Source organism: Haemaphysalis longicornis, unplaced genomic scaffold, assembly GCF_048455015.1.
Source record: "Haemaphysalis longicornis isolate Haplotype H1 unplaced genomic scaffold, Haemaphysalis longicornis Haplotype H1 scaffold_8, whole genome shotgun sequence".
NCBI lineage: Eukaryota > Metazoa > Arthropoda > Arachnida > Ixodida > Ixodidae > Haemaphysalis > Haemaphysalis longicornis.
In genome coordinates this window covers 124785553-124812271 of record NW_027526445.1, presented here as the reverse complement: position 1 = coordinate 124812271, position 26719 = coordinate 124785553, and the positions used below count along the sequence as shown (strand labels likewise).

At 46.4% G+C, this 26719-nt stretch overlaps 1 protein-coding gene across 1 annotated transcript in view; it reads left to right on the top strand.

Moving 5' to 3' along the window:
• LOC144149023 (equilibrative nucleoside transporter 1-like) overlaps positions 1-26193 on the top strand; it is a 47297-nt gene extending 21104 nt beyond the window's left edge. Inside the window, exons 6-13 of the mRNA XM_077680567.1 lie at positions 589-674; positions 5328-5474; positions 7829-7862; positions 12914-12984; positions 16065-16179; positions 17151-17236; positions 20872-21071; positions 24031-26193. Of these exons, the coding sequence (XP_077536693.1) occupies positions 589-674; positions 5328-5474; positions 7829-7862; positions 12914-12984; positions 16065-16179; positions 17151-17236; positions 20872-21071; positions 24031-24142 (851 nt within the window). The 3' untranslated portion in view covers positions 24143-26193. The remainder of the gene's footprint in view (positions 1-588; positions 675-5327; positions 5475-7828; positions 7863-12913; positions 12985-16064; positions 16180-17150; positions 17237-20871; positions 21072-24030) is intronic.
• The last annotated feature ends 526 nt before the right edge of the window (positions 26194-26719 follow it).

Sequence of the window (26719 nt, the reverse complement as noted above, 5' to 3'; positions counted from 1 at the left end):
ACTAAGCAAAAAAGTTCCCAGTTTGGCTATTGACATCGTATCTGGCAGCCATTGTTCGTGGCAGAGAACCAAGCTAATATGTATTTTAAAAAAAACTGAAAAAGAAGAAGTGAAATCACAGAGGTGTAGCTAAGATAATCTAGCACCCTCTTGCAATTAAGTAAAAAAAAACAGTGAAATTTATAAAAACAAAATAAAACCAATTATGAGTGGACAAAATAACAAAGGTCTATCTAATTTAGTAGCCTCACGTAATTTACTAAAAAATAAAATACGCAAAAAAAGACCGTGTTAGAGCTGATGTGTTCCTTCAATGCCACAAAAGAGAGATAACGTTTGTGAAACAGAGATGTGGCATAGAAGTGCTTGCACCTTACTAGGCGATTCCCAGATGTTCTATATAGCTTTTTTTTCTCCCCCCACTTTTGGCAAGAAGCCACCCCTGTGTGGCTTCTTGCCGAAATTAAAGGAAAGGTGCACGTTTCTGAAACGTTGTGTTCCGGCTGAGAGGGCGGTTTAGCTTTCTTTTGTTTGTAATTTTGGGTCCCTCTCTCTTGATTCGTTTTTCTTTACTCGTTTCCCACTCAGCATTTGCATCCTGGCTCCAGGGAGGGCTAATAGGCCTGGCCACGGTCATGCCGTCCGTGTACATGCACAACCTGGTCATCGGCATGGTACGTGGCTTGGCTTGGCTTGGCTTGTGTCTGTACGAATGGGAGCATGCTTAGGCATTGGTTGAGAACCTTTTTGTTTTTTGTTTTTTTGTTTTGTTTTTTGCTTTCACAGCATCAGTTGGCAGTCTGAAAACAGCTTAATCTAGGATCTGTGGCATCTTCGTAAACATCAAATTGATGCATAGTCGGTCCTCCAGTGAGGCCTGCGGTTCTGAAAATGGGTAAACATCATTAAACGGGCTGCCCCACGCTGCAAGAGCGGCAGGCCTTGTTTCAATTTCTAGTTTGACCACAAATGTATTGCTTTGATCGAATGTTTGTCCCGCTTCAGAAAAAACAAATATCCGTCAAGAATCACGTTTATTGGTGCGTGAGTGAAAATGAAACCGATTGTAAAGAAAGGCGTCTCCCGAGCTAACCTGTAGAAATGCCTCGAATGCAGTGAAGTAGGCGAGTGAAATGCCCAGTCTAAAATGGTATCGATCTAAATAGGCACAGTAGTGGAAGGGTTAAGACTGTATACGCCTGAAGCACTGCCTGTAGGGGTGCCACTGAAATCCCCCTAGCGGCTCGTTTCGAAAGCAGTCGCAGGAGTCTCCGGCCCGCTGCCCACTGTCGCCGCTGCTTTTGCTCCATGTTCACGAATGAGATTTATTGTTCGCACGCGTTGGAAATACAAATTTATGTGGAGCAGTCACTCTGTTTGCAAATGTGGTGTATTCACGAGAGTGTAAATGTTTCTGACGTGATCTTAGTGTGGTACATTCAATACACATAAGCGCCAGGTGTGTGTCACAGGCCAGAGTCACGAAACCGGGATATGCGTAAAGCTGATTGTAATTTCACTGCGCTGAAATTTACGAACAGCGTTTCCTCGTATGGTCATGCTACGGCTATGCACTATGATGTGACTCAGTTGTGCGCTTGCATAATCTAGCAGAGCACTCATACCTGACAGCGCGCTAGTTAAGCTTGCCAATATCATACTTCGGATATTGATGCTGAACCTGGAGAGCCAATGTTGCTTGAATTTCACGAACATTCTTCAAAGGAAGTACGACAAAATTACACTCGGCAAATCAGCACACGACGAAAAAATTATGCTGGGTTGTCTTGTCCCAAGGTGAGCGCTCGCAAACATTCATCTGCTACATACCGTATTTACTCAATTCTAAGCACCGCCTTTTTTTCCACGTTCGCGATGCCAAAGTGAAGGGGGGTGCTTCGATTCGAAAAACAAATTACTGCCCTCCCCACCACTTTTTTCATGGCCGTACATCGACAAAACAGGGCAAGGAATAACGTTTTATTTGGCAAATATTAAAAAAAATCGGTACAGACAGTGAACCTGCTGCTTATGTGTGATACTGTCAACCTCACTACCATTTGAGTCCGTTATGCCGCTTGGGCCGCTCCTCTCAGTGTCGCCCAGTAGGTCGTCTTCTGTTGCGTTGAAGTGGTTTGTAACTTAAAACTTCATAAATGACTTGGCCGTAACATCAACTCGGGCCTGCTTCCAGTGTCTGAAATCTATTTTGCGATGGCCGCTTAGAGAAGGGGATGCTCAGATTCACATGCAAACTTTTTTCCGTTTTTTTTTTTTTTCCGAAAGTAGGGGAGGGTGTTTAGTATCGGGTGGTGCATAGAATCGAAAAAATACATCCTCCACAAGCAGCGTGGAGATGTGCTTACACAGTATTCCGTGCCCACAACTAAACGCTTCGACACAACATCATATGACAAACGGAGCTTTCACAGTCCAGCACAAGCTAGAATCAAAGGGCTTATCAGATAGCACATTCTTCCAACGACACCGTTTATCGCTTGTGAACTGCCTACCCGTATACTTCAAAAAATACGTCTGCCGAGTGATCAGCTGTTCGTTGAAGCTGAAAAACAAGAGGAAAGTAAACATGCAGCTTGTATGCCCCCCCCCTCCCCCCCACCTCACCCACCTCACCCATGTCGGGATGCATTTCGCATCTAGTTGGTTTGGTGAGTCATACCTGGTTTAAATTTGGTCGATTTTGAACGGGAAAATATTTAACAAGACACAGCCTTGGAATATACCTGACACTTTCGTGTGGCTTGTATTCCCATAAAAGGTACAAGTGCTTGTCAAGTATGGGGTAATCACCTCCTCGAAACTAAATTTTCTACGCCATATATATTTGAAACGAAGCTGCATTTGCTATTTAAAGGGACACTGAAGTGAATTTGTCAAGCTCCCGTTTTTGCTTTCACTGCGTAGACTGGCTCAAATTAGCACACTTTTCATCGTTTATCCGGTTGACAAATCGGTAATTATTTTACACAGCGCGAAAGAAGAAAAACTACTATGCGCGGTTTGCGGCGGCCGCACCAACTAACGCTGTGACGTTGGGAGGAGGGAGCACCGTGATTGGACGATGCCCAAGGTTAGCAATCAAACAAGTTTCGGTTTCGGTTTTGTTTTCGGTTCTGTAAAACACAACCGATGGCGTTGTTGGATGGGCATTCTCAATATCTCAGTAATCATCGTACCGCGCTTCTGCCATGTTGTCGGCTGTAAAATGCGTAAGATAAGCCTCCCAGGACGGCTTGGAATCGTAGCATTCACTAGCCGAGGCCTACGCAGTGCATGAACGCCCTCCGCGTACCCGCAGACGCCCAAAATGTCATGCGCTTTTCCCCCATATTTGGAGCTTTCCTCCCTCATGCCTGTATCGTAAAAAGCGTGTTCGTACCAGGCCAAGGGTCTGTTCATTCTGGCCTGTGCCCACTGCCCGCAATCAGTCGGTGCTTATGGCAACAGCACGCCAATGAGAACTCGCTAGCCCGCCAGTGCCAGCCTGCGCGCGTTCTGTGAACTAGTTCGTGGAGCAATGAACGTTGCGGCCCAAAAAAAGGTGAACTCGGTATAGAAAACATCGGCGGAAAACGAAAAAGTCAACTTACAAAAAAAAAAAGCACGTACCTGCCGGGATTTGAACTCGCGACTTGCAAAACACTTGCGATGAAATACCTAGTGCCCCAGCCCACTCGACCACGGGGACGGCTGTGCTGAACTTGATAATATATGGTATTTATTGTATAACCAGTTTACACTTTTATTTAGTTTCGGCATTTCAAGCAGCTTACGTGACTGTTTGTTGTATTGCGCTCGTGCAGTAAGCATCCCCCAAGTTTCCACAATATATCACGTCTAGCAATTGCATTTCTTAGACGGAAAAGCGTTTGCAGATGCGTCGTGCTGCTGACCGCTGTGCTTGTTCGCCCAGCGCAAAAAAGTGCTTTGCGCACCCTAGTTTTACGCTGTACGATAAAAATATCAGTTGATTTTATTTCCTTAGTACCTATATTGACTTCGCTGACTCTTCTCCCGCCTTCAAGAGGCCTTATATTTTCCTACTGGCGTACCAGTCAGCGAAGCGTCGCATGTGCGCTTGTGCAGCGCTTGTGTGAAGCGACCTTGACTTGGAGCTAGATACAGTGTACAAACTAACCAATTAAAGAAAGGCACATTCTTCCATTCACAAACGTGTCCTGGCTTCGTTTCAACTGAGCGAACGAATTGCGACGACCCGTCGGCGGCCGGGGAGCCGTGCAGTAGCGCAACCAATTGCGAGCTCGGCTCCTCCCGACGTCACACGAAAACGCCACAGAAAATGGGCGAGCGTAAAGAGAGGAGGACAGCATTTTCGAATTAATTTTTCTACTAAATAAAATCGCGTAAACGCGCCCAGAGCGGTCGAAACATAGCCTGGGGACTCCGGACTACAATTTGCGCTAGTAATCCCGCAATGTTTACATATCACTTCAGTGTCCCTTTAACAAAACTTGTTGGAGGGCTAGTTGGTTCATGATTCTGAAATATGTTTAGCGCAAAAACCAAAGACAGTACACAAGAAAGGAGACAGGACAGGTGCTAACTTTCAACTGAACTTTACATTACCTTTCACTTTCTGTATTTACCGGTTCCGGCAGTGATTAAAGTTCAGTTGAAAGTTAGCGCCTGTCCTGTCTCCTTTCTTGTGTACCGTCTTTGGTTTTTGCGCTAAACATATTTAAGAAGGATGCATTTGTTATACGTGCTGCAAAACGAAACCACCCTCTCACTGTGCCAGTATCAGGTCTAAACGAGACGACAATAGAATTCACTTGTGCCTGACATATTCGGAGGTGACAGTGGTGATATGCTGCTGCTGTCGCCGACGCCCGTAAGAGCAGCCTAGACGCGTGCAGAACCACATCCCCAGATAGCTCCTGTTGGCTTTCGAGCACTCTACCGGGACGCAGCTGTTTTTTGAAGTGCCCTAAATGTACTATTTGATTTGCTTACAGATGTGACCATGACAAGTTGTTGAGGGCGCAGAAAGGCAAAAAAAAAGTGAGAGAGAAGCAAAACATTGCATGAGCCCCTATCAGCCATGCAGCCCTTATCCCATAAACGCCGTGGAGAAGCGGTGGCAGGTGGCGCAGCGATCGCGAAGCTTGAGGTGTATAGCGCGTACTGCGTGTAGCCGTTCTGGAAATTACTTGTGGATTGGCATTTTTTAAGCAGCCAGTCCTGTGTTCTGCTTGTCAAAACAGTGCATCCTGTAACTCATGGGGACAAGTGGAACCGGGCATGCGGCTTGTCTTGGCTTGACTCTTGTCTTGGCTTGGATGCAGGCCATGGGCGGCGTGTTTGCCTCGGTCATGGAGATCGTGTGCCTCCTGGGCCACACGGACCCGTCCACCTCGGCCCTGGCCTATTTCCTCTGCGCCATCGTCGTCTTTGTGGTGGCCCTGGTCTGCTTCACTGCCATGCTGTCGACGGTATGTCATCATCATCATCATCACCATCACCAGCCTCGTTGTGCCTGTCACAAGACAAAGGCCTCTGCATTTGCTTGCTGCTCCCGCCATCAAGCCAGTCCTGTCGTCCACCAATTCTATTACGCTGATAGTCCGTTGGTCGTCAGTTTTTGGGGATATACGTGCCACCCCACAGGTCTTGCTCCCGTGCGTATGAAGTAACGAAACCACGGCTGTAATCAGAAGTGTTGTGTAATATTTGGAGTTCCGAAATACCCCACGGTACCTCTGTGTGTAAAAAAAGTGATCCTTGATCTGTTTATGTGGTTTGTCGAAATTGCGGACTCGACTGCCACCTGTTGGCAGGAAGCTGAACTGGGGGACGATGTATGGCAACATTTAGCACGTTAACTGGATCGCTTAAAGTTGTTGACTTATGATGGTGATTCACTGTATGAGATGGGGGTGGGCGTGTTATTAGAATAATTGAAGAGGCGTGCTTTTCGTCGTCAAAAAAGGGAAGACCCTTTAAAAAGGAGCATGTTCCAAGGCCAAGGTTTGCAACTGGAGTGTATTGAAAGTTCTCCTGCTAAAAAAAATAAATAAAAGCAAGTCTTACTGTTCTCTGCTTTTTTTTAATGCGGAGTGTTTGTAATAGCAAGGTACAGCTAGATCTTTCCTTGTCCCTGCCTTCTGGTTGTCTCATCTGAATTGGTTTGTATTTGTAGGGCCTCTTCGTAACACCCCATTCCCCTTTTCATTTTCATTTTCATGTTTTGATTTGTGTCGACACCCCGCCACCTTCCTCACCGCATTCATTTCTGGCATATCTTTTAGCGCTCAGTCATGCTAATGAGTGCTGTCACACATGTAACATTACTGAACAGTGCATATACATAATAAAATTCGAGGTTAATAACAAAATTTCTAGGTGCGCCTCCAGGTGCAGTCTTGGCGTATTGACACGCCCCCACCAATTTTTGTGTTAATATGAATTGGTAGGAACATTTTTTATGATCCGGGGAAATGTGTTTATTCTTCTACACGGCGGGGTATGCAAATACTCACAAGCCCACACTCAGGCGCATGCACATAAGAAATCACTCGTGCCATTCTTTTAATTTGTCTGTATTCTTGCGCCTGCATTTTGACTGTTCATAATTTGGATCACTGGGTGAATTTGACTATGTAATATAGCTGTGCTAGTTGACGCCAAACTCGGTGCTAACGAGCATTCAGAAATTCAAGCCAAAAGAAACACGCTTAGGAAAAGCAGCACGGAAGGCAGTGCAGCAGCGAACAACCAGTCTTTATGTGCCACGCGATGTTATAGCACTTGTAACTCTGTACTCACAGAAAGAAACAAAAATTATAGCCTTTTTACTCAATGTGAAAGCTGTCGGAAGTGCAGAGCGGTGATTCGCCATAATGGGATGTAGCGCCGTCGTCCGCTCACTGCTACCACCCCATGCAATTCAAATTTCCCGCCTTTGCAGTGCTCGTGCGCCCCCTGCTTGAAACTGCGCCAGCTGGAGTTCTGTTCTTTGTGCTTGCTTTAATTTCGTATGCTAGAGCTGTTTTGCGTCATTTCGAACGCGTAATTTTTTTTCTTGTGCGGCTGGAGCTGTTTTGCGTCATTTCGAATGTGTAATTTTTTTCTTGCGCGGTCACTTTTTCCCTTGCACAGCTGGAGCTGTTTTCTGTCATTTCGAACTCGTAATTTTTTTCTTGCACAGCTGGAGCTGTTTTGCGTTGTTTCGAACGCGCCAATTTCTTGTGCATCGAACCTTTCTGCGTCATTTCGAACGCGCCATTTTTTTCTTGCGCAGTCACTTTTTCCGCTTACTATCGTAAAAGCCAACCCAACGAGCATTCCTAACTAAATGAACGCGGGTGCTGCCGGTTAATTACGTATATTTTTCCTCAAACGTACCTACAGTTTTCTTTGCGCTAAACAATGGGGAGATGTAGGACAAGTGCCAGCGGTTCATGAGCTTCAAACGCGTACGACTATATAAACCGCTTGGCTTTCGAAGCCTCTGGGCCACGCCGCGACGACAGTGCTACAAAGGAACGCCCCGTTGCTCTACTTGGGTCCAGCGAGTGAGCTACGACGACAAGGCGAGCGCCTAAAGTGCTCTGCACTTAAAATGACCTCTACAATTGTAGTGTTGTTGATCGTTGCTTTGTGTAATGGGCAGCCACAAAGATCTCACACCCTGTGAGTGTGGCAGAGTTGTTGTCATGATGTGGTGGGGGAGCAGGTGATGGGGCGGCCTTATTTTCAGTTCTACTAGTAGTGGTGCGTCGAATATGATGCAGTGTGGTTGTTTGTGAGTTTGACCTTTTGCCCTCCTTTTGTTCCCTCCCCCCAGGACTTCTTCATTCACTGCATGAAGAACCCAAAAGGTGAGTCAGAGAGAACAATCAGTTAATCGCGGATAGGTAGAAAAAATGAAAATTAATAGCTGTGGCATGCAGGCCCTGGTAAAACTCCTTTTGTGGCATTTGGGAAGCTTACAACCAGGAGGTTGAGGGGTGGTGGGAGTCAGTGCAGGGGAAAAGAACACATGACGTGTGTGTGCGTGCGTGCAAATACAGTCTTACCCACTTCTAACAATACCGGCAAAACAAACAAGAAATCTTTCCCCCTTTCGTCTAACAACTACGATGGTTGAACGTGAAGCTTTCTCATGGGGGATTTTCTGGTCGGTTATTTCCACACTGCGAGTATGCGGTACTCTGGAGGTACGCACCACTTTTCTATAATTCCCACAGCACCTCTCGGGTGTGCACTCCGTAGGCCTAACTTCTGGTTCTGGGGTGTACGGCACGAATCGGTGCCTGCTGCTTGGCGTGCGCTTCGACCATGTCGAAATGGAGCAATCGGATAGACCACCGACTTCATAACGTGGGGGACCCAGGTTCGATTGCGGCCACGGGAAGCGTTTTTCTCATTCATTCGTTCACCCACGATCATCCATCATCATCGTCAGAGGAAGTTGGCCTTCCTGCTGGGCGTATCGACGTTACAGACACCATCAGTGAGAACACTAAAGCTCCGCTCTAATGTATTGGATATAACAGTGAGCAGTCGAGGCACCATCAACTTTGCCATATGGTCATTTTCCATATTATTGGTTATAACAATCAAGCCTTGCAGTATGAGCCTACATAAGGTGTAGTAGTACTTGGAGACGTGTGGGAGAGCATGGGTGCATTTTGTCTGACTAGGCGTGACCTTAAGGGGGACACTTGTCTTAAAACGACTTCTTCAAAGTTTACTTTCAAGTGAACTTTGCGAAACTTGTCAGTCTTGCTGCGTATTTCTCGCTCATTTCAAATATGCCATTATTTTTTCAGTCCGTCTTATAGCTCCCAAGAGATAATTAGCCATTTTTGGTCAAACAATAGCAGTGTTGGTCATAAAACTGCAATCTTTATATTTTCCAATACCATGAACCATGGTGAGTGCAAAAAGTGAATCAGTTTTTTGATGCATCGCCTGGAACTAATTTTACAGCTCATTAAACTTCGGTGTTTGAAAATTTTACAGCTCATTAAACTTCAGTGTTTGAAATGGGCACTCAAAATGGTTCCTTGCCACTGGTGCCACCAAGGTTGAATGAGCTGTAAAATTAGTTCCAGGCGATGCATCAAAAAATAACTTCGATTATTGCAATCACCAGAGCTCATATTATTGAAAAATAAGGCAAAAAGCAGAAACGCCCGTGTGTACGAGATTTCGGCGCACGTTAAAGATCCCCAGGTGGTCACAATTAATCCGGAGCCCTCTACTACGGCGCGCCTCATCGCCTGCATTGCCTCGGTGCGTTAAACCCTACAATCGTTAGTATTGAAAAAATATAAAGATTACAGTTTCGTGACCAACACTGTTTTGTCTATCGTTTGACCAAAAACAGCTAATTATCTCTAATTATCTTGGGAATTAATTGACCAGCTGAGAAAAAAAATGGCATATTTTAAATCAGTGGGGAAAAAAGCAGCAAGACTCACAAGTTTCACAAAGTTTCCTTGAAAGTAAACTTTGAAGAAGTTGTTTTAAGACCAGTGTCCCGGGACCATTAAGCATGCAAGAAATCGCGGCATCTTCTATCTTGCCAACACTCAGAAAATGTTGGGGCATCTTATGTAGCCACGCTATCTGCAAAGGAAGAGACTTCCTGACTGCCCCTCTTATCTCCTGCTGTCAGCTGGCCCAGGAAATAAGGGAGGCAGGGGGCAGCTCTTAAACCATGTCTAGATTAATGAAAATAGAGCTACACTGCGGTAAAGGGACCCTGTAGGCTATTGTTGATTACGGACGTGAAAAAAAAAAAAAAAAGGCACTAAATTAACATGCAACCTGCCAATCATTGAAAAAGAAAAAAAAAATGACGCCAAGGATTTGATGTGGAAACGTTCTCCTATGAGAAACATGTTTGTATTTCCTAAGGGACCAGTTGAGCCGGTTGGCACACACATGGCTTAAAGGGGCCATGCGGACAATATACAGGTTTGTTTTATTCGAAATATCTCGTGTTTCATAGTGCCCCCCAGCACTTGTTCGGAAGCAAACAATGCTTTATTAACTGCGAAATCAGTCAATTTAGATTAAAATGTTTATTGTCCCGCCAAAACGTGTGTTTTAACGACGTCTGCGATGACATCATAAGAACGGCTCTTCAAGCTTAACTTGGTGTGAAGAGGAGACGTGTTTACCGTTATTCAACCTAGATGGCACCAGCATACAGCAGTGGTACGTTTTCTGCCTTTGCTTTGTTTTTGACTGTATTTGTACCTGGCTTATTTTATTACGTACTGGTTTTTATTCCGGTAAAAAGTAATTGTTTTGTGAAACATGGTGCTCGCTGGACAATAATGGTCCGGTAAGACGCCGTCGCCTACGCCAATTGGCCAGTGTTGTCTGAGACAACCCCAAAGCCCCGCAGTACTGGTCAGCCAAAACAAGCCTAGTGCGCGCAGTAGGTTAAACCTCGATGTAACGAAGTCGGTAAAATTCGTAATTTACTTCGTTACATTGAAATTTCGCTACATTGAAATTTCGCTACATTGAAATTTGCGGTTATAATGAAGTGTTCATCCCGTAAAGCGTTTCCCGAAAAAGAAAACGTGGCGCGCATACACGGCCGGCGCACTGTTTCTGATTCTATCGGTGCTTAATCGTCTACGCGGGCATCAGCGTGATCCGCATGGAGCGTTTTCTTCCCGAAAAAACGCGCCCCGCAAGCCGCAGGCGCGCTGACGCAGCCGCGGAAACCACCCGCACGATGCGGGTAGCTCCAGCGACCGATTCTAACCGCTCGCTGAAACGCAACTGGAGGGGCAAACGAGATGGGTATGCGAGAAAATAAGCGGATAACGTGGGCGAAATTTTCACTGTAAAACGTCATACGCGCCGCTTACGAGAGCACCCATCAAATATCCTTCGGGGCGGCCTTATCGTCTAGCCAGCCGGCATCCCCGAGCGCTTCGAAGCTCCCGCCATAGGGTGCGCGCCTCCCCATTGGCGAAACCATGGCGAAACTGGTCAGGCTCCTCCCAATGCCGCGCGCAGCGCGAGTCACTTCCTGCCTCCGGCACGCAATCGCGGACGCCGGTGTGAAAAAAAACGCGCGTGCAAGGCCAATAAAGATTCACAAATGCTTGCTGGGACGACGAAACCCAACAAGCATGAGCGAACTCGAACGAAGTGCAAAGCGGCGGCTTGCGGCGGCGGCGGCAACGCCAGAGGCGATTAGGCTTATCACCGCGGAGGATATTTGATTGGCGCTTTCGTAAGCGGCGCGTGTCATGTTTTACAATGAAAATTTCGCCCACGTTATCCGCTTTTTTTCTCGCATACCCCTCGAGTTGCGTTTCAGAGAGAGGTTAGAAGCGGTCGCTGGAGCTACCCGAAATCGTGCGGGTGGTCTCCGCGGCTGCGTCAGCGCGCCTGTGGCTTGCGGGGCGCGTTTTGCGTTTTTGCAGGGAGAAAACGCTGCGTGTGGTTCACGCTGATGCCGATTAAGCCGTAGACGATTAAGCTCCGATAGAAACAGTGCGCCAGCCGTGTATGCACGCCACGCAGTTTGTAGGCAAGGGACTTAATCAAAGACTCCGTGGCTGGCAGCATCCGCGGCTTACCCGCGGTTCGCGTTTTATTGGGATCCCATTTCGGCGCTTGCGTCTTCCAAAATCTACTTCTACAACTTAAATATCGTGCCTCGTTCTCCATGAAACTTCGTTACATTGAAATTCCGGCAAACGGGACTTCGTTACACAGAGGGTGAAAATACATGGTGTGCATACACTTGAAGTTACAAAAAATTCCGTGGTTCGTTACATCGAGGTTTAACTGTACCACCAGCAGTACGCATTGGTACTTCTATGTTTACGTGTGCTTTCGTAACTCCACTGCTTACCCCACTGTTCTTACTTTTATAAAAAGAGTGTTCCCTAAATTTAAGCACAAATAGCTCGTTCGGCAAGCTTATAAGGTCTATGTAATTCGCGTTTGCTTTTGCCGGCCTCAGCCAATTGCACAGCTGGTCACATATGACATCATAGGTTCTGTTGCGGGAAATGAGCTAGTGGGTCGCATGGCCATTCCCTTTTTTCCTAATTATATGGCTTATTTGATCGAAGTTTACGTTAAAAGTGGTTTCAATACGATTCTAATGAGGCAATCTTTCGGATGAACCAAACTTGTGTTTTCTCTTCATGGCTCCTTTAAGCGGCAACCACGCGGAGCGTTTTGCTTGCATCTAACGGTTGTCTGTTCTCCTAGTGGTGACATGAAACGGACGTTAGAGAGGACCAAATTCACAAAAAGAAAGAGCTAGTTAGACCAGTTAGGTGGTTTTTTGCCAGCAAACCAATCTGACAGGTGTTGGTGGGGTAAATTGTGCTCTCCAAAGTATTTTGCGTCGCCTCCATGAGACACCAACGGCTGCCAGACGCGAGTAAAATGCTCCATGTGGTTGCCGCTTGGAGTCTACGTGGCCGGCTGCGAAAGTTACTTTTCCATTTTTTAAATATGCTTACAAAAGTAACTTTCTCTGCCGTACCTGGTTATAACAGTGAGTTTTTTTGAGGCTCTTCAATATTGTTACAAGTGGGTTAGACTGCATAAACATGCACACGCGAACAGCACCTACCCAGGGTTGAAAAGCAGCTGGTGGAAACGTAAGTAAGAGCAAAGGGATCTGGTTTGCCGAGTGAAACTCGGTCATCTTCTGGCTGAATTTGAAGCAAGGCAAAGCGCTCCTCAGCAGATAGGGCTGATATCTGAAATTACCAGTGAGACCCGGCCATAACCCAGCACATGCAAGGAAATTCGCTCCAAATCTAGTAATTGTAAAATTCGCGGTTTTTGGGCGGTCCTTGGTGTTCTTGCATTTCAGTCGTGTGAGCTGGTCTCACGGTGCTCCCTCTTTCCTTCGAACCCTTTGTTTCAGCAAACATCCAGGGCATGCTAAGTTACGACGAGCTTGGGGTGAGCGTATCAGCCCTGGTGATCCTGAGGAAGGCAAGTGGTCGCCGTTCAGTCCTTGTACTCCTTGCGCTCTTGTTGAAGCATTTGTCTGTCGAGATTGTTCAATCGACGTATCCCAACTGGGCTTGTATCAAATGTTCTTGTGTGTGTCTACCATGTGGAGATAGCTGGAACCATATTTTGGGGTGTGGAGTTTCGTTAAAGGGCTGGTGAAGAGCTTTTCAAAAAAATTTTGTTGGGAGCATTACTTTATGGATACCTTGACGCCGAATTCGAAAAACATGTTTGTTTTATTTGCGAACAAACCATCTTTTTTCGTCAAAATAAACAACCCCTGCCTGGCGGCGCGGTCAGAGCGCTGGCTGCCTTTCAGGATTGGCCGGCTACAGACGACGTCATATTCAGAAGTGCCGGCGCTGCCGTGACCGCTCGGCCTGAAGATCTCATTCTGTTACCGTTCAGATACGGGCCAGAAGGACCTCTGGTGAATGGAGGGCTCACACGATCTTTCCTTAGAATATGAGAGCCTCAGGGAAGTTGTGCAGATATTGGTTCACCGCTTTTACCACCAGCGCTAGTCACAATTCCTGGCACAGTTTTTCGACGCACCGTCATCCCCTTCTTCGCATGTGTGACTTCGTTTTTACATTCGGGCAGGCGGTAACAAGCTGTATGCAGCGGCCTGCGATGCGCACAGGCAGCAGCTAACGAAGGGGCCGCCGCCGGTCGCCGCGTCGCGCCGAGGTTCTGGTGCCGAGTCGCTGCACGGCCGGTCAGCGGAACGTGTCATTGCTGCACAAACGCAGTTTTAGAATAGGGGAACCGAACACTGGTGGTCCCCCGATAGGTAGAGGAACCAAAACGCAGCACGCTGGTCCCCGACAAACTTTAAAAAAACGCCTTCCCAAACAACTTCAGCCAGCTTGGGTTGCACGGATTGCCTCGGATGTTGGGAACTTTATACTTAGCACCGATGCCGATATTTGGTCGCTGCTACCTCTACAATTGCGAATGAGTATCCTTAACGCAGTTTTTCACCCCCTATCATCCCCTTTCTCGCGTGTGGAACCTTATTTTCACGTTGATAGTTATTCTAACCATCGGTGCTGTTTTCATTCTTGCGCGCAGGTAACGCCATCCATCGGCCTCTCGCCGCATCTCGTGCTCGGGCAGGTTCATTTGCTGCCGTCGGCGAGCTCCGCGACCGGTCGGCGCTCCGCATCGCAATGCAAATTCGATCACCTCTTTCAAAATTACCTTGGATGACAATCCCTAGCAAAATTTTTCACCACACTATTCAGCCACTCTCTCGCACATTCACTTGCTTTTCGCGACGGCCTTGATTCTGGATGGCAGCAAAGAGAGGTCGCTGCCGTGGCATGCGTGGTGCGAGCCATTTCGGGCGCCGTACGGGCATGCACGACCACCGCGCGCAGAAAACGCTTCATGCTTTCAGCTTGCTTGATTTCTTCTTAAAATCTAGCTACTCAGCTAAGCTGTCGTCGGGAAAACGAGCAAGTTCGGGAAGCAGCCCAGAGCGCTGCGGTCCCACAAATTTTCTAATCCCCTTATAATAATTAATGGATCAGGAACTTGGGGTACTTGCATTTTGTTTGAGCCCGTCTCTTCGTGTATGAAGCACAGAGCACCCGACAACACGGCCGGCCCCGCGGCTACTCGTGAAGGCAATGTAGTAGCCACGGGCGCTCGGGTAGGAAATCTCTGGTATCTAGGAGTCGCTTTAGGGAATCACACAGTAGCATTACGGTTGAAAATCGTTGGGAAGCAACTCTACGCAATAAAGACTAATAAAGTGCAGATTACACGCCTGCTTAATTCGGAACTTCGCTGAGAAAACTGGGACATAGCGAAGTGGTGGCGCACGCCGCTGGCCGTCTTCCGAATATGACGCTACTTCCGGTCGCTGCCTCTCAGTTTCTCGCTCTTCCGGTGATGCAGCAGGGAGCAGTGGGCGTGGCATAGGGTCAACTACGACGAATACCGCTGTCCCCAAGCTAAAAATGACGAAAAAAAGTTTATAGGCATAAACTGACCAATGTAACAATTGCAAAAAGTAGAGTTTTGCCCGGTTTTAAAAGCGCTTCAGTAGCCCTTTAAGGGGGCACATGGGTGTTTGATCAAAAACTGCATTTCTACAGTTATGATGATGAAAATTGGTGGGCATGTGTAGTTTCTCATTCTGATTGTAGATATAAAATTTGTTTTTGTGTAAAATGACTATAATCAAACTTATTGAGATTTTTATAGTTGATTTTGTGACAGCTTTTGTAAAAAAACTGCTGGAGAGATGCAGCTGAACAAGGTACCAGTGAACTGGGCACAAATCAAGGAGTGCAATAAGACTAACACCATCATTCTGTGTGGTCTGTAGCAGAAGTCACGACCGTATGAAATTTGGGCTTGAAAAGTAGGAGCCATAAAAACTGGTTTTGCATTCTAGGCTCAAACTTAAAATGGTTGTAACTTCTGTTACAGACCACATAGAATGACCACATAGACTACCCTCCTAATTGGGGAACAAACTGTTTATAAGTGTGATCACAGCCCCTCCACTGATGAGAGCTGAACATCTGTCTCATTCACATGAGGAGCATGGCATGTCTTCGTTTACAACAGTGCTTGGACAGCTCAAGTGGCGATTATAAAAATATGGCCTTTGGTGGAGAACTGAACGCAGAAATTTTGGTCGGTGTCTCTGTCACTTGAACGCGCCGTATATGTGGCGGGTTTGCGGCAGACCATTAGCAAGGAGCTGGGCATGATCATGATGTTGATGGGGTTTCTGCACGTAAAGGTCACGCACCACTCTTTGTGGTGGAAAAAAAAAAAACTTTGGAAGTGTGACTCTGCCTGAAGAAGGGCTGTGCGTGGCTAGGTTTCCTACCCCGATTCCGTTGGGTAAGTGACGCTGGACAGCTAATCACCCTCATTTGGAGGAGGGGGGGCGTGGTTAGCCATTCACCTGAAAGTCTCGGGGTGCAGTCTAGTGCTGCTCTTCTTCTTTCCTCCCCTTCTCCCCTCTCCTGCAAATACTTGCGCATGCGTGCGCTCACGAAATGCCGTCGTTTCTCTCTCCCCCTCCTCCCTCGCAGGTGTGGCAGCAGGCGGCCTCTGCTCTGTACACCCTGCTGATCTCAATGGCCATCTTCCCGGCGGTCGGCGTCCTGGTGGTGTCCACGAGCGTGGGGTCGGGATCAGTGTGGACAGGTCTGTCCGTTTTTCCTCAAGTTTTAAGAGAGAAGACTCGCTTTAATATTGTGTTGCATCAGAATGGGGAGCAGGGAAGTTTAAACCGCCCAAAGTATTGCAGTTCTGAGAGTACTGATGTGGGCTGCGCCTCGACCCTGCACCAAATTCATCAGGAAAAGAACGCGAGAATGTGTCCATTTTCAGGATCACAGCTTCTGCTCCCCTTGCCCCCCCCCCCCCCCCTCCCTCTCTCTCTCTCTCTCTCTCTCTGCTTGCATGCATGTTTGGCGTGATGTGGACCAAAGCTTGACCCATACCATGAAAAATTCTAAGATGGCTGGCGTCTTCCAACATAGAACTGTGCAGAGAGTTTTGAGCCCGTGTGTGCCTTCTTGGCAAAAGGCACTTGGAGGCAAACACTGTGGCTCCTCTACTCTTGTCTTGCCAACTGCGGCTCTCTCGTGCTTTCACTCGACCACCTCAAACTCTGCCAATTTATCTCAGTGGTGGCACGCGTTATGTCTCAAACTCTGAGTGGTTTTTCTTAGCCGTGCCTCTCCTGTCCAGGCCTTTTTAAGTGGCTGCCTTTGCCACCGCTTCATTGGAGCAAGCCTTGATCAGGCGCCTGCCTAAAAGCGTCCTACACCAAAGCTTTTCCAGCTGTTTCCCTATACTTTTTCCCATGAGGCTAGACGATCTGAAGTCAGTTGTGCCTCAGTTTCTATTTACGCTTCTGTGCTAGTAACTCTAAGTGCAACTTTTCGCATCTCAGTCTGACCGCATCCCGAGCTACCGTGTTGTCGCACTCGATGCAAAGATCTCAGGATGAGTTCTCCGAGGTTTGAAGTTTGCGTTGCGAAAAGTAGTTCTCAGCGGTTGTTGCCACTGAGTTAACGAGCCCGTATTTGCACAGTTGTACTAGCGGAGAAACGAAAGAAACGTGGAAATTCGGGAGTGTGGCAAATGTTGTGATCCTCGATGACTTGCAGGAAGGCTTTTCATCCCGGTGTGCGGCTACCTGCTGTACAATGCCGGGGACCTTTGCGGAAGGATTGCGTGTTCCTACGCACCGTTGGTGAGGACCCATGTTCACACGGGACACTTGGCTGAGTAGTCCAAGTCTGTGATGTAATGTGGCGTGTACATTTTCTGTTGGTTGCGTAGAAAGCTGCAGTTGCTTTAGTCACATTACAAGCTGTCGAGCTACATCTGGGATGCCAGACTGCGAGAGGAAAAGGCAGCTCAAAGCATTTTTGTCAAACGTTGGCCAAGTTAGTATCTGTAGCATCAGAACAGAAGCATAAGCCGCATTTCCTGAGCATTCAGAATCGGGCTGAACTATTTTAAAGCACATTTGCTGATGCTTGGGCAACATTTGCAACGCAAGCTTTAGTGCAATGTAATTTGCAGAACATGGAAAAAAGTGCACATCGGTGTGTTTAGCCCGTTTTTGCATATCTTGGTGAAGATATTGAACCGTTACCTGATCTGTTTCACTTTAAAGCAATGTCGTGCAGTGAGTTATTTAATTTTTTAATTTAATTTAACTTATGTTGTCCATCACGCTGTTCAGCTATTTTGAGCAATTTTTCTTTTTGTTCATTTTTTAGCCTGCGGTTCGTAACACCAACTACAGAGGGAATGGCTAGCTACAGGATGGCCAAGTTGGCAGCATCGCAGTCGTTTGTAAATCAGGGAGGGGGGGATGGAAGTGGCAGTTTTTGGTTGGAAAAAATCTACACGACCGAGCGATTGAATCTGCAGGATGCAGTCCACCTTTCCTGAGGACGCGATATGAACCTGAAAAAAAAATAAAAATAAAAATGGTAGTCAACAACTGGCATGCTATTTGATTCTAAGATCTGCTCTATTAGAGGGCTGTGTGTTGGGGGAGTTGATGAATGTTCACCATTAGAGATCAGTATGAAAAAACCCAGCACAAAAGATCAAGAAAGAATACAATAATAAGCAGTGTTGTCGTGTCCGTTTGTCATTCTTTTGTACCGTGTTTTTTTTACACTTATCTTTAAAGGGGCCATGCAGACAAAACTCAAGTTTGGTTCATTCGTAAAACTGCTTCGTTAGAATCATACTGACACCACTTTTGCATGCTTTGTTCAAATGAGCCATGTAATTAGGAAAGAAGGGAATGGCCATGCGACCCACTGCCTCCTTTTCCGCAACAGAACCTGTGATGTCGTAACAGCCAGCTCTGCAATTGGCAGAGGCCGGCGAAAGCAAACGCAAATTAGGCAGAGCTTATAAGCTTGCCGAATGAGCTATTTCCGCTTTAAATTTAATGCAAATTCATTTTACAGTAGTAAGAATGCTGCGGTAAACAATGAAAGTTACGAAAATGCACGTGAGCATAGAAGTACTGATGCGTTCCTTTGGTGGTACTGCACGCACTATGCTTGTTTTATCTGCACAGCGGTCCGCCGCTTTGGAGTTGTCTTGCGCAACACTGGCTGATATGCGTAAGCAACGTTGTCGTACGTGACCCTGTTTGTCGAGCACACTCCAGGTTTCACGAAACGATTACTTTGCACCGTAACAAAAACAAGCCAGGTGCAAATACGGTCAAAAACAAAGCAATGGTGGACAACGGTCTGTGGATGAGTATGGTAGCGCCATCTGGGAGGACTGACTTTTTAACTCTTTCGGGACCGCTCCATATGCCATCGATCACATATGATCGATGGTTTCGCGAGCCTGCAGAATACAAATTTTCGCTCGATGGAACACCTAGCGCCATCTAGGAGATAGTTTGAAAACTGGAGTTTTCTCTTTTGTGAAGTTTCTTTTTTTATCGCCAGGCAGCAACGCATCAGATATTTTATTCTGACGGGCAGTGGTTTCGAATGTAAACAAACATGGCGCCATACTCGCCTCGGCTCGCATATCTTCGCCTTCTACTGTGGATTTTAACGGTAAGAGTGGCAGTGCGGAATGCGGCTTTAGAGATCAGATTTCAGCTCGAGTGAGGATTCGGGTGTCGATCAGCCTGGAACATCAAATCGCGCTCAAAGGTGGGTGTTGGTTTCGGTTTCAATTGGTTCTGGAGTAGGTATGTGCGCTCGAAATATGTTCTGGCTGGTTTATATTTGTTCGCTAGGGTGTTAACTACCTATGGTGGTGATCTCCTGCCACCAGCGCAGAAACGGATCAAGTTTTCGGCGAGACGAGAGCCCGGCATGTACCTGGGCAACGACATAGCCATGGCCGTAGTGCCAAATAAATCACACAGAAAACAAAAAACCAGTTACACCTAGCCGCATCAAACTTTCGCGATGAAGAAACAAAGCATTGTGTTAGATTTTGTATATCCTGAAATAATTTTATTCTTTTTTAATATTTTTATATTGACGCTTTTTTTCTGTAGTTTTTTTACGAAGTTCGTACTTTCAAATTTTTTCATGGTTCTATCATCAGTGTTGAAGTAAAACTTAATATTGTATGTCAAAGAACATATAATTAGCTGCATTTTGGTATATGCTAAGGCAGGATGGTGCCTTTGCTTTATGTAATAAAAAATTTGTACCGAGACCTCCCTTTTTCATCACCTTTTCTGGCGGTCCCGAAAGAGTTAAGCAAGGCTGCAGAGCCGAATGACGCAGTGGAAGTTCGTTTGAACACCCGCCCTTGTGACATGGCAGACGTCACGGAAATGCACGATTTGGCGGGAGAATCAAAATTTTAACCTAAATTAATTAATTTCTCGGTGAATACGGTATCGTTTGGTGCCAGACAAGGGCGCCACAAAGCACGACATCTTTTGAATTAAACGAAGTTGTATTTTGTCTGCATGGCCCCTTTAATGGTGATCCATTTAAGGGGGCAGACTGGTCTTAGAGCTATTTTTTTTTATTTACCAACCAATTTTAATGAAACTGCACTGCATTGTAGAGCTTTTTGTGCTGATTTCAAATCTGCCTTTAGATTTTTTGTGAGTTGATTATTTTTGAGTTAATTAATGATTAATTGCCATTATTTTGGGTCACAGTTACAAAATAACCACTCCGTACAGAATGGCAATTACTGCATGGCTAGGCAGCCAAATGACTAAGGAATACAACATAGGAAGAACTTTTTTGATTCAGCTATTTTGGTCGTTTTACAACACGATGAACTTTGCTTCTCCCGCGCTCTGCCAGAAATGGCTCGCGAGTGGTGCCAATTGAACACAATAATAATTTTCCATAGCCTCCATTTGAAAAATTTGTTTCCAACATTGTATTCTCCACACATTTCAGTATCAGAAGCAACAAGAATTACAGTTGAACCTGCTCTGGGTGCCAAGATATCTGAGGACGAAATGCTAGCTTTGCATTGCTAGAAAAGTGCCGTTTCACCATCGAATTCTGTGCTGAGCTGTAGAGTGCACTTTAAAATGCTATTATAATATAATAACAACAAAATATGGTTCCTTTTAATGAGGAAATTTACAGACTGATAGAAAAATGGCCATGAAGGCTGAAAATGCCATTTTTCAAAAACGCTTTTTTTGACCGTTTTTCGGCCCCAAAGACCCAACTGCCCCCTTAAAGGGGATGGCAAGACAGGACTGCCCTACATTTCCGAAAGATGCCCAGAGCACCGCTTCAACTGTTCAGTTGAAAGCCTGCCCCGTAGCGTGCAGAATGTGAACCGAAATCTACCCTCGACATTTCTGATGCCGGCCCATTTGCAACGCATTCCTTCCCCCGGCAGGACGTGAAGCACGAGCGACTGGTGCTCGTGCTTTCACTCGCCCGCACGGTGTTTGTGCCCCTACTGATGCTGTGCAACGCCCAGCCCCGCCGTCACCTGCCCGTCGTGTTCCACTCGGACGTTGCCTTTGTGGTGTTCATGACCGCCTTCTCCTTTACCAACGGCTACCTGCTCTCCGCCTCCCTCATGCAGGTCTCCAGGTGGGCCTTCTTCTGTACCAGTACCAGTGCTGGTACAGCCTCCCAAATTTTTAATAATATAGCGGGAGCGACGACCGACTGGCATGTCAGCGCCTTATCACGGTGTTCAGCAGCAAAATAGGCGAGAGTACGCGCACGTGCATAAGGTTATCTGCTGTATGAGTGTCGTCTGCTATGCTGTTTTCTTGAGAGTGGTACGCCCCACGCTGCTTAGCTACCTTTGGCGGTAGCGAAATGGCCTTGCAAGATAAGAAAAACAGAGGGTGTGTTACCCTGAAAAGAACAGCGGAGCAGACAACACTCCGCACAACAGATAGTTCTTTGGGCTTGCACGTACCCTCGCCTATTTTGCCAGTGAACACGGTGATAAGGCGCTGACAGGCCGATCAGTCGTCGCTCCCGCTACATTATTCAAAATTTGGGAGGCTGTACACATTGGGTGCCAGTCCATTCCTTGGCTTCGCCGCACTGTAACCGTCTTCTAATTGCAAGAAGAGATGTGCGAGTGCCGGTGACTCAAGTACCAATCCGTTCCGTTGGCTTTGCCACGCTGTCGCCGTCTTCTAATTTCGAGGAGAGATGTACCAGTGCTGGTACATCAGGTATTCCGGTCTATTCCAGTGGCTTTGCCGCGTTGTTGCCATCTAATGCTTGTGCTTTCTTCCTTTGTTGCCACGGGACAAAAAAAAAAATGGTGAAGCACGTTGGGATTTGCTAATACTAACACGTGTTTGGTGCGCAAAGTGATCGATGGTTTAAAGAATGCGAAACAGGTCAAAGGATGCTCGGATTGACGCCAAATTTCTGAACGAAGCTCCTGTAGACAGAGTTGAGTGATTTAGTTGGAAATGAAGCTGGGTGGACTTGGGCCTGGCTGGGAACGGGAACCAGGGCCTCCTGAATGCGGGATGGGGATGCATCCCAGATGATACTAACTACAGTCTACGCTCGTTACAGCGGATCCGGCAACAACAGACTTTCGGTTACAACAGACCATTTCTGTTGGTTTGTCTGGTACCCATGCATTTTAAATGGAGTCCACTCCGCTCACAACGGACCCGGCTAGAGCAGACTATCGGCTACAACAGACTAAATTTTAGGCAAAAATTGTTTCGACTGAACGTTTATAGCGGACTTCCGCAGGGCCGGCGCCCGGTGTGCTTTTTCGTTTATTTTGGCAAGAAAAATATTATGTCTGGCAACATTGCTGGCAGCCAAGCCAAGTTGGCGCAGCCAAGCCAAGCCAGTGGCTTTTTTTTTTTGTGCGACCAGCGGCATGAGCGGCAGGGTAGCTGATTTCACTGTCGGATAAATTAAGCGTAATTAACGCTGTTGAACACGAGGAAAAACAGGCTGACATCGCCAGAAGTACAGGCCTGTCTAAGCACAGTGTCCGCTGTACCGTCAAGAACAAGGCCGCTGCCGATAAACGCGACTCCGGTGAGATTGAAAACAGGGCAATCGAATACTCGAAGTGGTGCACTCGAAGGCGAGTCTGCCCTCATCAGTTTTTTTATGTAATAAAAAACTCGGGTTCAGTGAATTTCGGCTTTTATTATTCCCACGCATGCATCGTTCCCGTTCCGTTCGGCGAAAAAGGTAAGAAATGCCTCAAGTAGGGGTTGTTCCCCATCCATTGTGTGCAATCTGCCGGTAACCGTGCGCAGTCCAACTGGTCTAACTTTCGATTTTACAGCTGACCGTCATCAGATTATTTCATTACATCTGTTTCAATGACCAGAATAAAATCGCTAAAAATGTGGAATCTGCCTTGAGGGAACGTCAGGCAGCGATCCGATTTGTTTGACGAACGGTTTCGGGAAAACCTGCCTCGTCGTGAGGGGATTTAAAAGAGCCTAGCTAATGCTGATGGGCATGACTGATGTTTTATAGCTGGTTTATAATTGCGCCTAGTTATATTCTTGCATTATTTGCTCAGCTCATCTTGCGTCTTTACACGCTTGACCACATGCGCTAGGCCTTTTCGAAGTGCCGGTGCTAAGTTTTGGAAACGGTGTTTACGCGATTCTTTGCCCTCGCGCGAACACTGTGCAGAGGTGCTGCAGGCGTGTAGAAAGAACAAAGTGTATGTACTATGCATGCAATATCGGTCAAAGTACCCACTGTAGGGCTCATAGCCCCCCCCCCCCGTCGGATACTGCATACTTCGGCTACAGCGGACGTTTTTTTCCGGATTCAGAGGGTCCGTTGTAACGAGCGTAGACTGTACTGTAGCACGGCTTGGCGACTATAGCTGACAGAGGGTGGCCCTAGTGAATGCGTTGCGGCCTTTGACTTGGAAACGTGTGTTGGAGGCGTGTACCGAGGCCTGCACCGGTAATTTGAGTGTTGTCATTACAGAGGTAGCTTTTAGAAGAGTAGAAGCGTATACATTCTTGCTAAACGTCCTCTTTACTTGGCGATGCAAAGGCGGGTACGTGCCGGGTCATAGTGATGGACCGAAGATGCAAACGGGAAAGACAAATGTGGGCCCTGTGGATGCATCGCGGCCTTCAACTTGTAAAAGCGTCTCAGAGGCATGGTGTCCGCGAGTAATTTGAGCATGCTAATCACAGAAGTGTCAGTTAGAGCAGTAGCAAATTACATTTTTGGTAAATGTCTTCTTTTCTGGGCGATGCGAGTGCCGGTGTTTGCTGAGTCGTAGTAATGGAGAAAAGGGGAAAGAGGCACAGAGGGAAAATTGTGATGACGACGATGAGGAGGAGGTGACATGTTAGGAAATTGTGCACTTATGCTTGCACAATCATTGGTGCTTGACTCGGTACGAACCCAGTCAAGCCGATCCTGCGAGAGCTTTTTGTCCGTGCTCCTCCCAACATCTAAGAGAACAGTATTGAATGAATATGATTTGATTTGATTTGGTCTCTCCACCACAGGGAGTGCTTAGCTGTCCTCGTAACTCTCCTCCCCCCCCCCCCCTTTTTCTTCACTCTCGCAGGAAAGTGGAGAGCTACCTCCAGGAGAGGGCCGGCTTCCTCATGACCTCTGCAATGATGACGGGCCTCTCGATAGGCGGCTTCCTGTCTGCCGCCCTCGTAGCGATCCTCTGACCCTCGTGCGTGTTTATCCTTCCGTTTTTTTCGCGACACCCTGGACCTGTTTTTTGCTCACACGACAGCTTCGCCAAGATTTCAATCGGAGCAGCCCCCCCCGCCCAGCGCCCTAAAGACTGTGATTCGCTGTGGTGCCTGCAGCGGAATTGCGTGCTTTTTTTTTCGTGTGTTACGTGTCGAGGAAGCTGTGTCTTAAAATGTACAAAGCCGTGTTGAAGTGTGTGTTCTTGCTTTTGCAATTGGCTTCCGGTGAGAGTGTCCCACAAACCACGGCCAGCTTGTGTTGCCGATAAGCTATGAGCTGTGGGTTGTGTGGGAATTCTGTCATTGCAGTCTGAAAAGAAACACGTCAATGTTTCTCTCTTTGTATATATTGCCTGTATTTCAAGGCACGTAACCTTCCCGGTTCTTTTAGTCCTTTCAAATATGTGCAGGTGTAAATGTTGGGTTCGCTTTTTTATCCAACTTTTGCCAGTTGCTGTGCCTTCCTCTTTCTTTAAATCCGTGCGTTTGACGAGCGCAATTAATTCGCAGTGCACAAAAGCAGCGCATATTTGCAGAAGTCCTGGTTAAAGCGTAGTAGAGCCTCCTTGCAACGCGAGCCAGACATAATTTGTAACCACTGCTTCATTATAGCCATTGTTTACATCCACTGCCACAATTGTGGAGAAAGTTGCAGTTTTTTGTTTTGTTGTAGTGAGGTTCAAGTGATTAAGACCAATTTTTGCAATGCCTTCCATGCAGGGTCAGAAAGGAGACTAGTTACCCAATAGCACATAATTTTTTGCAGGTTTTTACTGCTGTTGCTACAAGTGAAGCCATGGGGAGGGGGCGGGGTGTTGCTGTGCTATTGTTGCTGCCTTTTATTTCACTTGACGCAGCTAAGCTGACTTTTGAGTTTGTTAAATCAAAGTGGAGAGGCTGAACGATGATGTTGGTGACCTACCTTGCCTTAGCTATTTATGTTTCCGAACTGAAGTTCATGTGATTCAAACGGTGAAAGTGTTCTTTCTCTACTTTTTTTTTTCATTTTTGCACATTTTGCTTGGAGGGCCGTCCTTTTTTTAGTATGAATCAAGTAAAGACTTGCTTGCCCATCGTCGGAGTGGCAGCTGCCTGATCAAGTCTGTACTGCAGGGAGCATTACAGGTGACGTTGACGTCTCGACGCGACCACTTTACTACGGTCCACTCCCATTTTTTCAGGAAATCTCATCACTATAGTGAAACGAGAAAGCTGGGTCTGAACCCTTCCTCCTATTTCCTTTCTTTTTGTAGGCATTTATCGTTTATTCCTCGTGTGACATAGCCCACATGGCTTGTACTGTCCTTCTTTCACAGTTTTCACGAGGACAGAGTTGCAAGGTTTGGTCGAGGCTTGCAGAATTTACCCCAAACAGTTCTTGTACGTTGCTGTTACGCAAACCCAGTGTTGCTAGTGTTGTCTTTTTGTGCTCATTTCCTTCAAGGCTTGCTACATGCGTCGTTTTATGGAAAGTGAAGCATCTGCACCCACTCGCGTCTTAAAAACCGTTCACAGCCTATTTATCATGACCCTTTTCCTTTTTCCTTCTTCTCTGCTTTATTGTGTTGCTGAGGTACTCTGATGCGAAACTGTCAATAGGCAGTGCAAAAGTGTCTCGCTCATTGTTTCATTTTATTGGTTGTACTTTGTTCTTTGGATCAGTATGCCAACTTCTTAGAACTAGACTAGGAGCAGTGAAGCAGGTTTTATGGTGTATGAAAATACAGATTGAGGTCTACTATTGCTAATTTTGGGACTATACACCGTCCACATCCACAGAAGTTTTATTGTTTGTCTGTTTGTGTAATCATTCTTCCTCGAAATTGTGACAGATGTCTTTATCCTGCACTGTTTACACAATACGATACGATAGGAGGATAGGAGGTCCCTTTAATGATGAAGTTCTTCAATCAGAATTTATTACTTCTCATTATTGACAATGTTGTGTTCGTAGATGCATATCAGTCGACTACGGGGATAATTGTTATTCCAAGAATTTCATTGTTGTACAATCAAGAGTACTATCAAGAGCTTGACTGTGAATGGAAGTACTAGTACTTTAACATTTTGCCTCACTGTCAGGCAGCCAATAGTTCACTCAGTGTTCTCTGTTTAGTTCGGCATTACTGAGGTTATCACCGCAGAAAAGAAAAAGGAGCACAGTTGTTGTCGAGAGATTATTTATATTTTTATCAGCTTTTCGGTTTTATTTAAAAACTAGTTCCCAATGGACACCACACCACTCCTTTTTTTCATTCTGTTTAGAAAGCACTGAGGCATCAACAGGCCTCTTTCCGCTGTTGAAAGAACTATATATAGATACTCTCATGAGTGCCAGCATTTAGAAGTTCACGTTTGCATTTTTTTTTTTCTTTTTTTGTTTAAACAATCTCATATAGACCCGTTTATCTCCAGGAAATCGACTGCTGTGAATGCAAATGACACTGACGTCAGCAGTGTCGAAGCATTAATGAAATAAGGATGGGAATTGTAGAATCTCCCTTTTTTTTGCCTTGTAATTCTATGTAAAATTTTGCTATTAATTTTGGT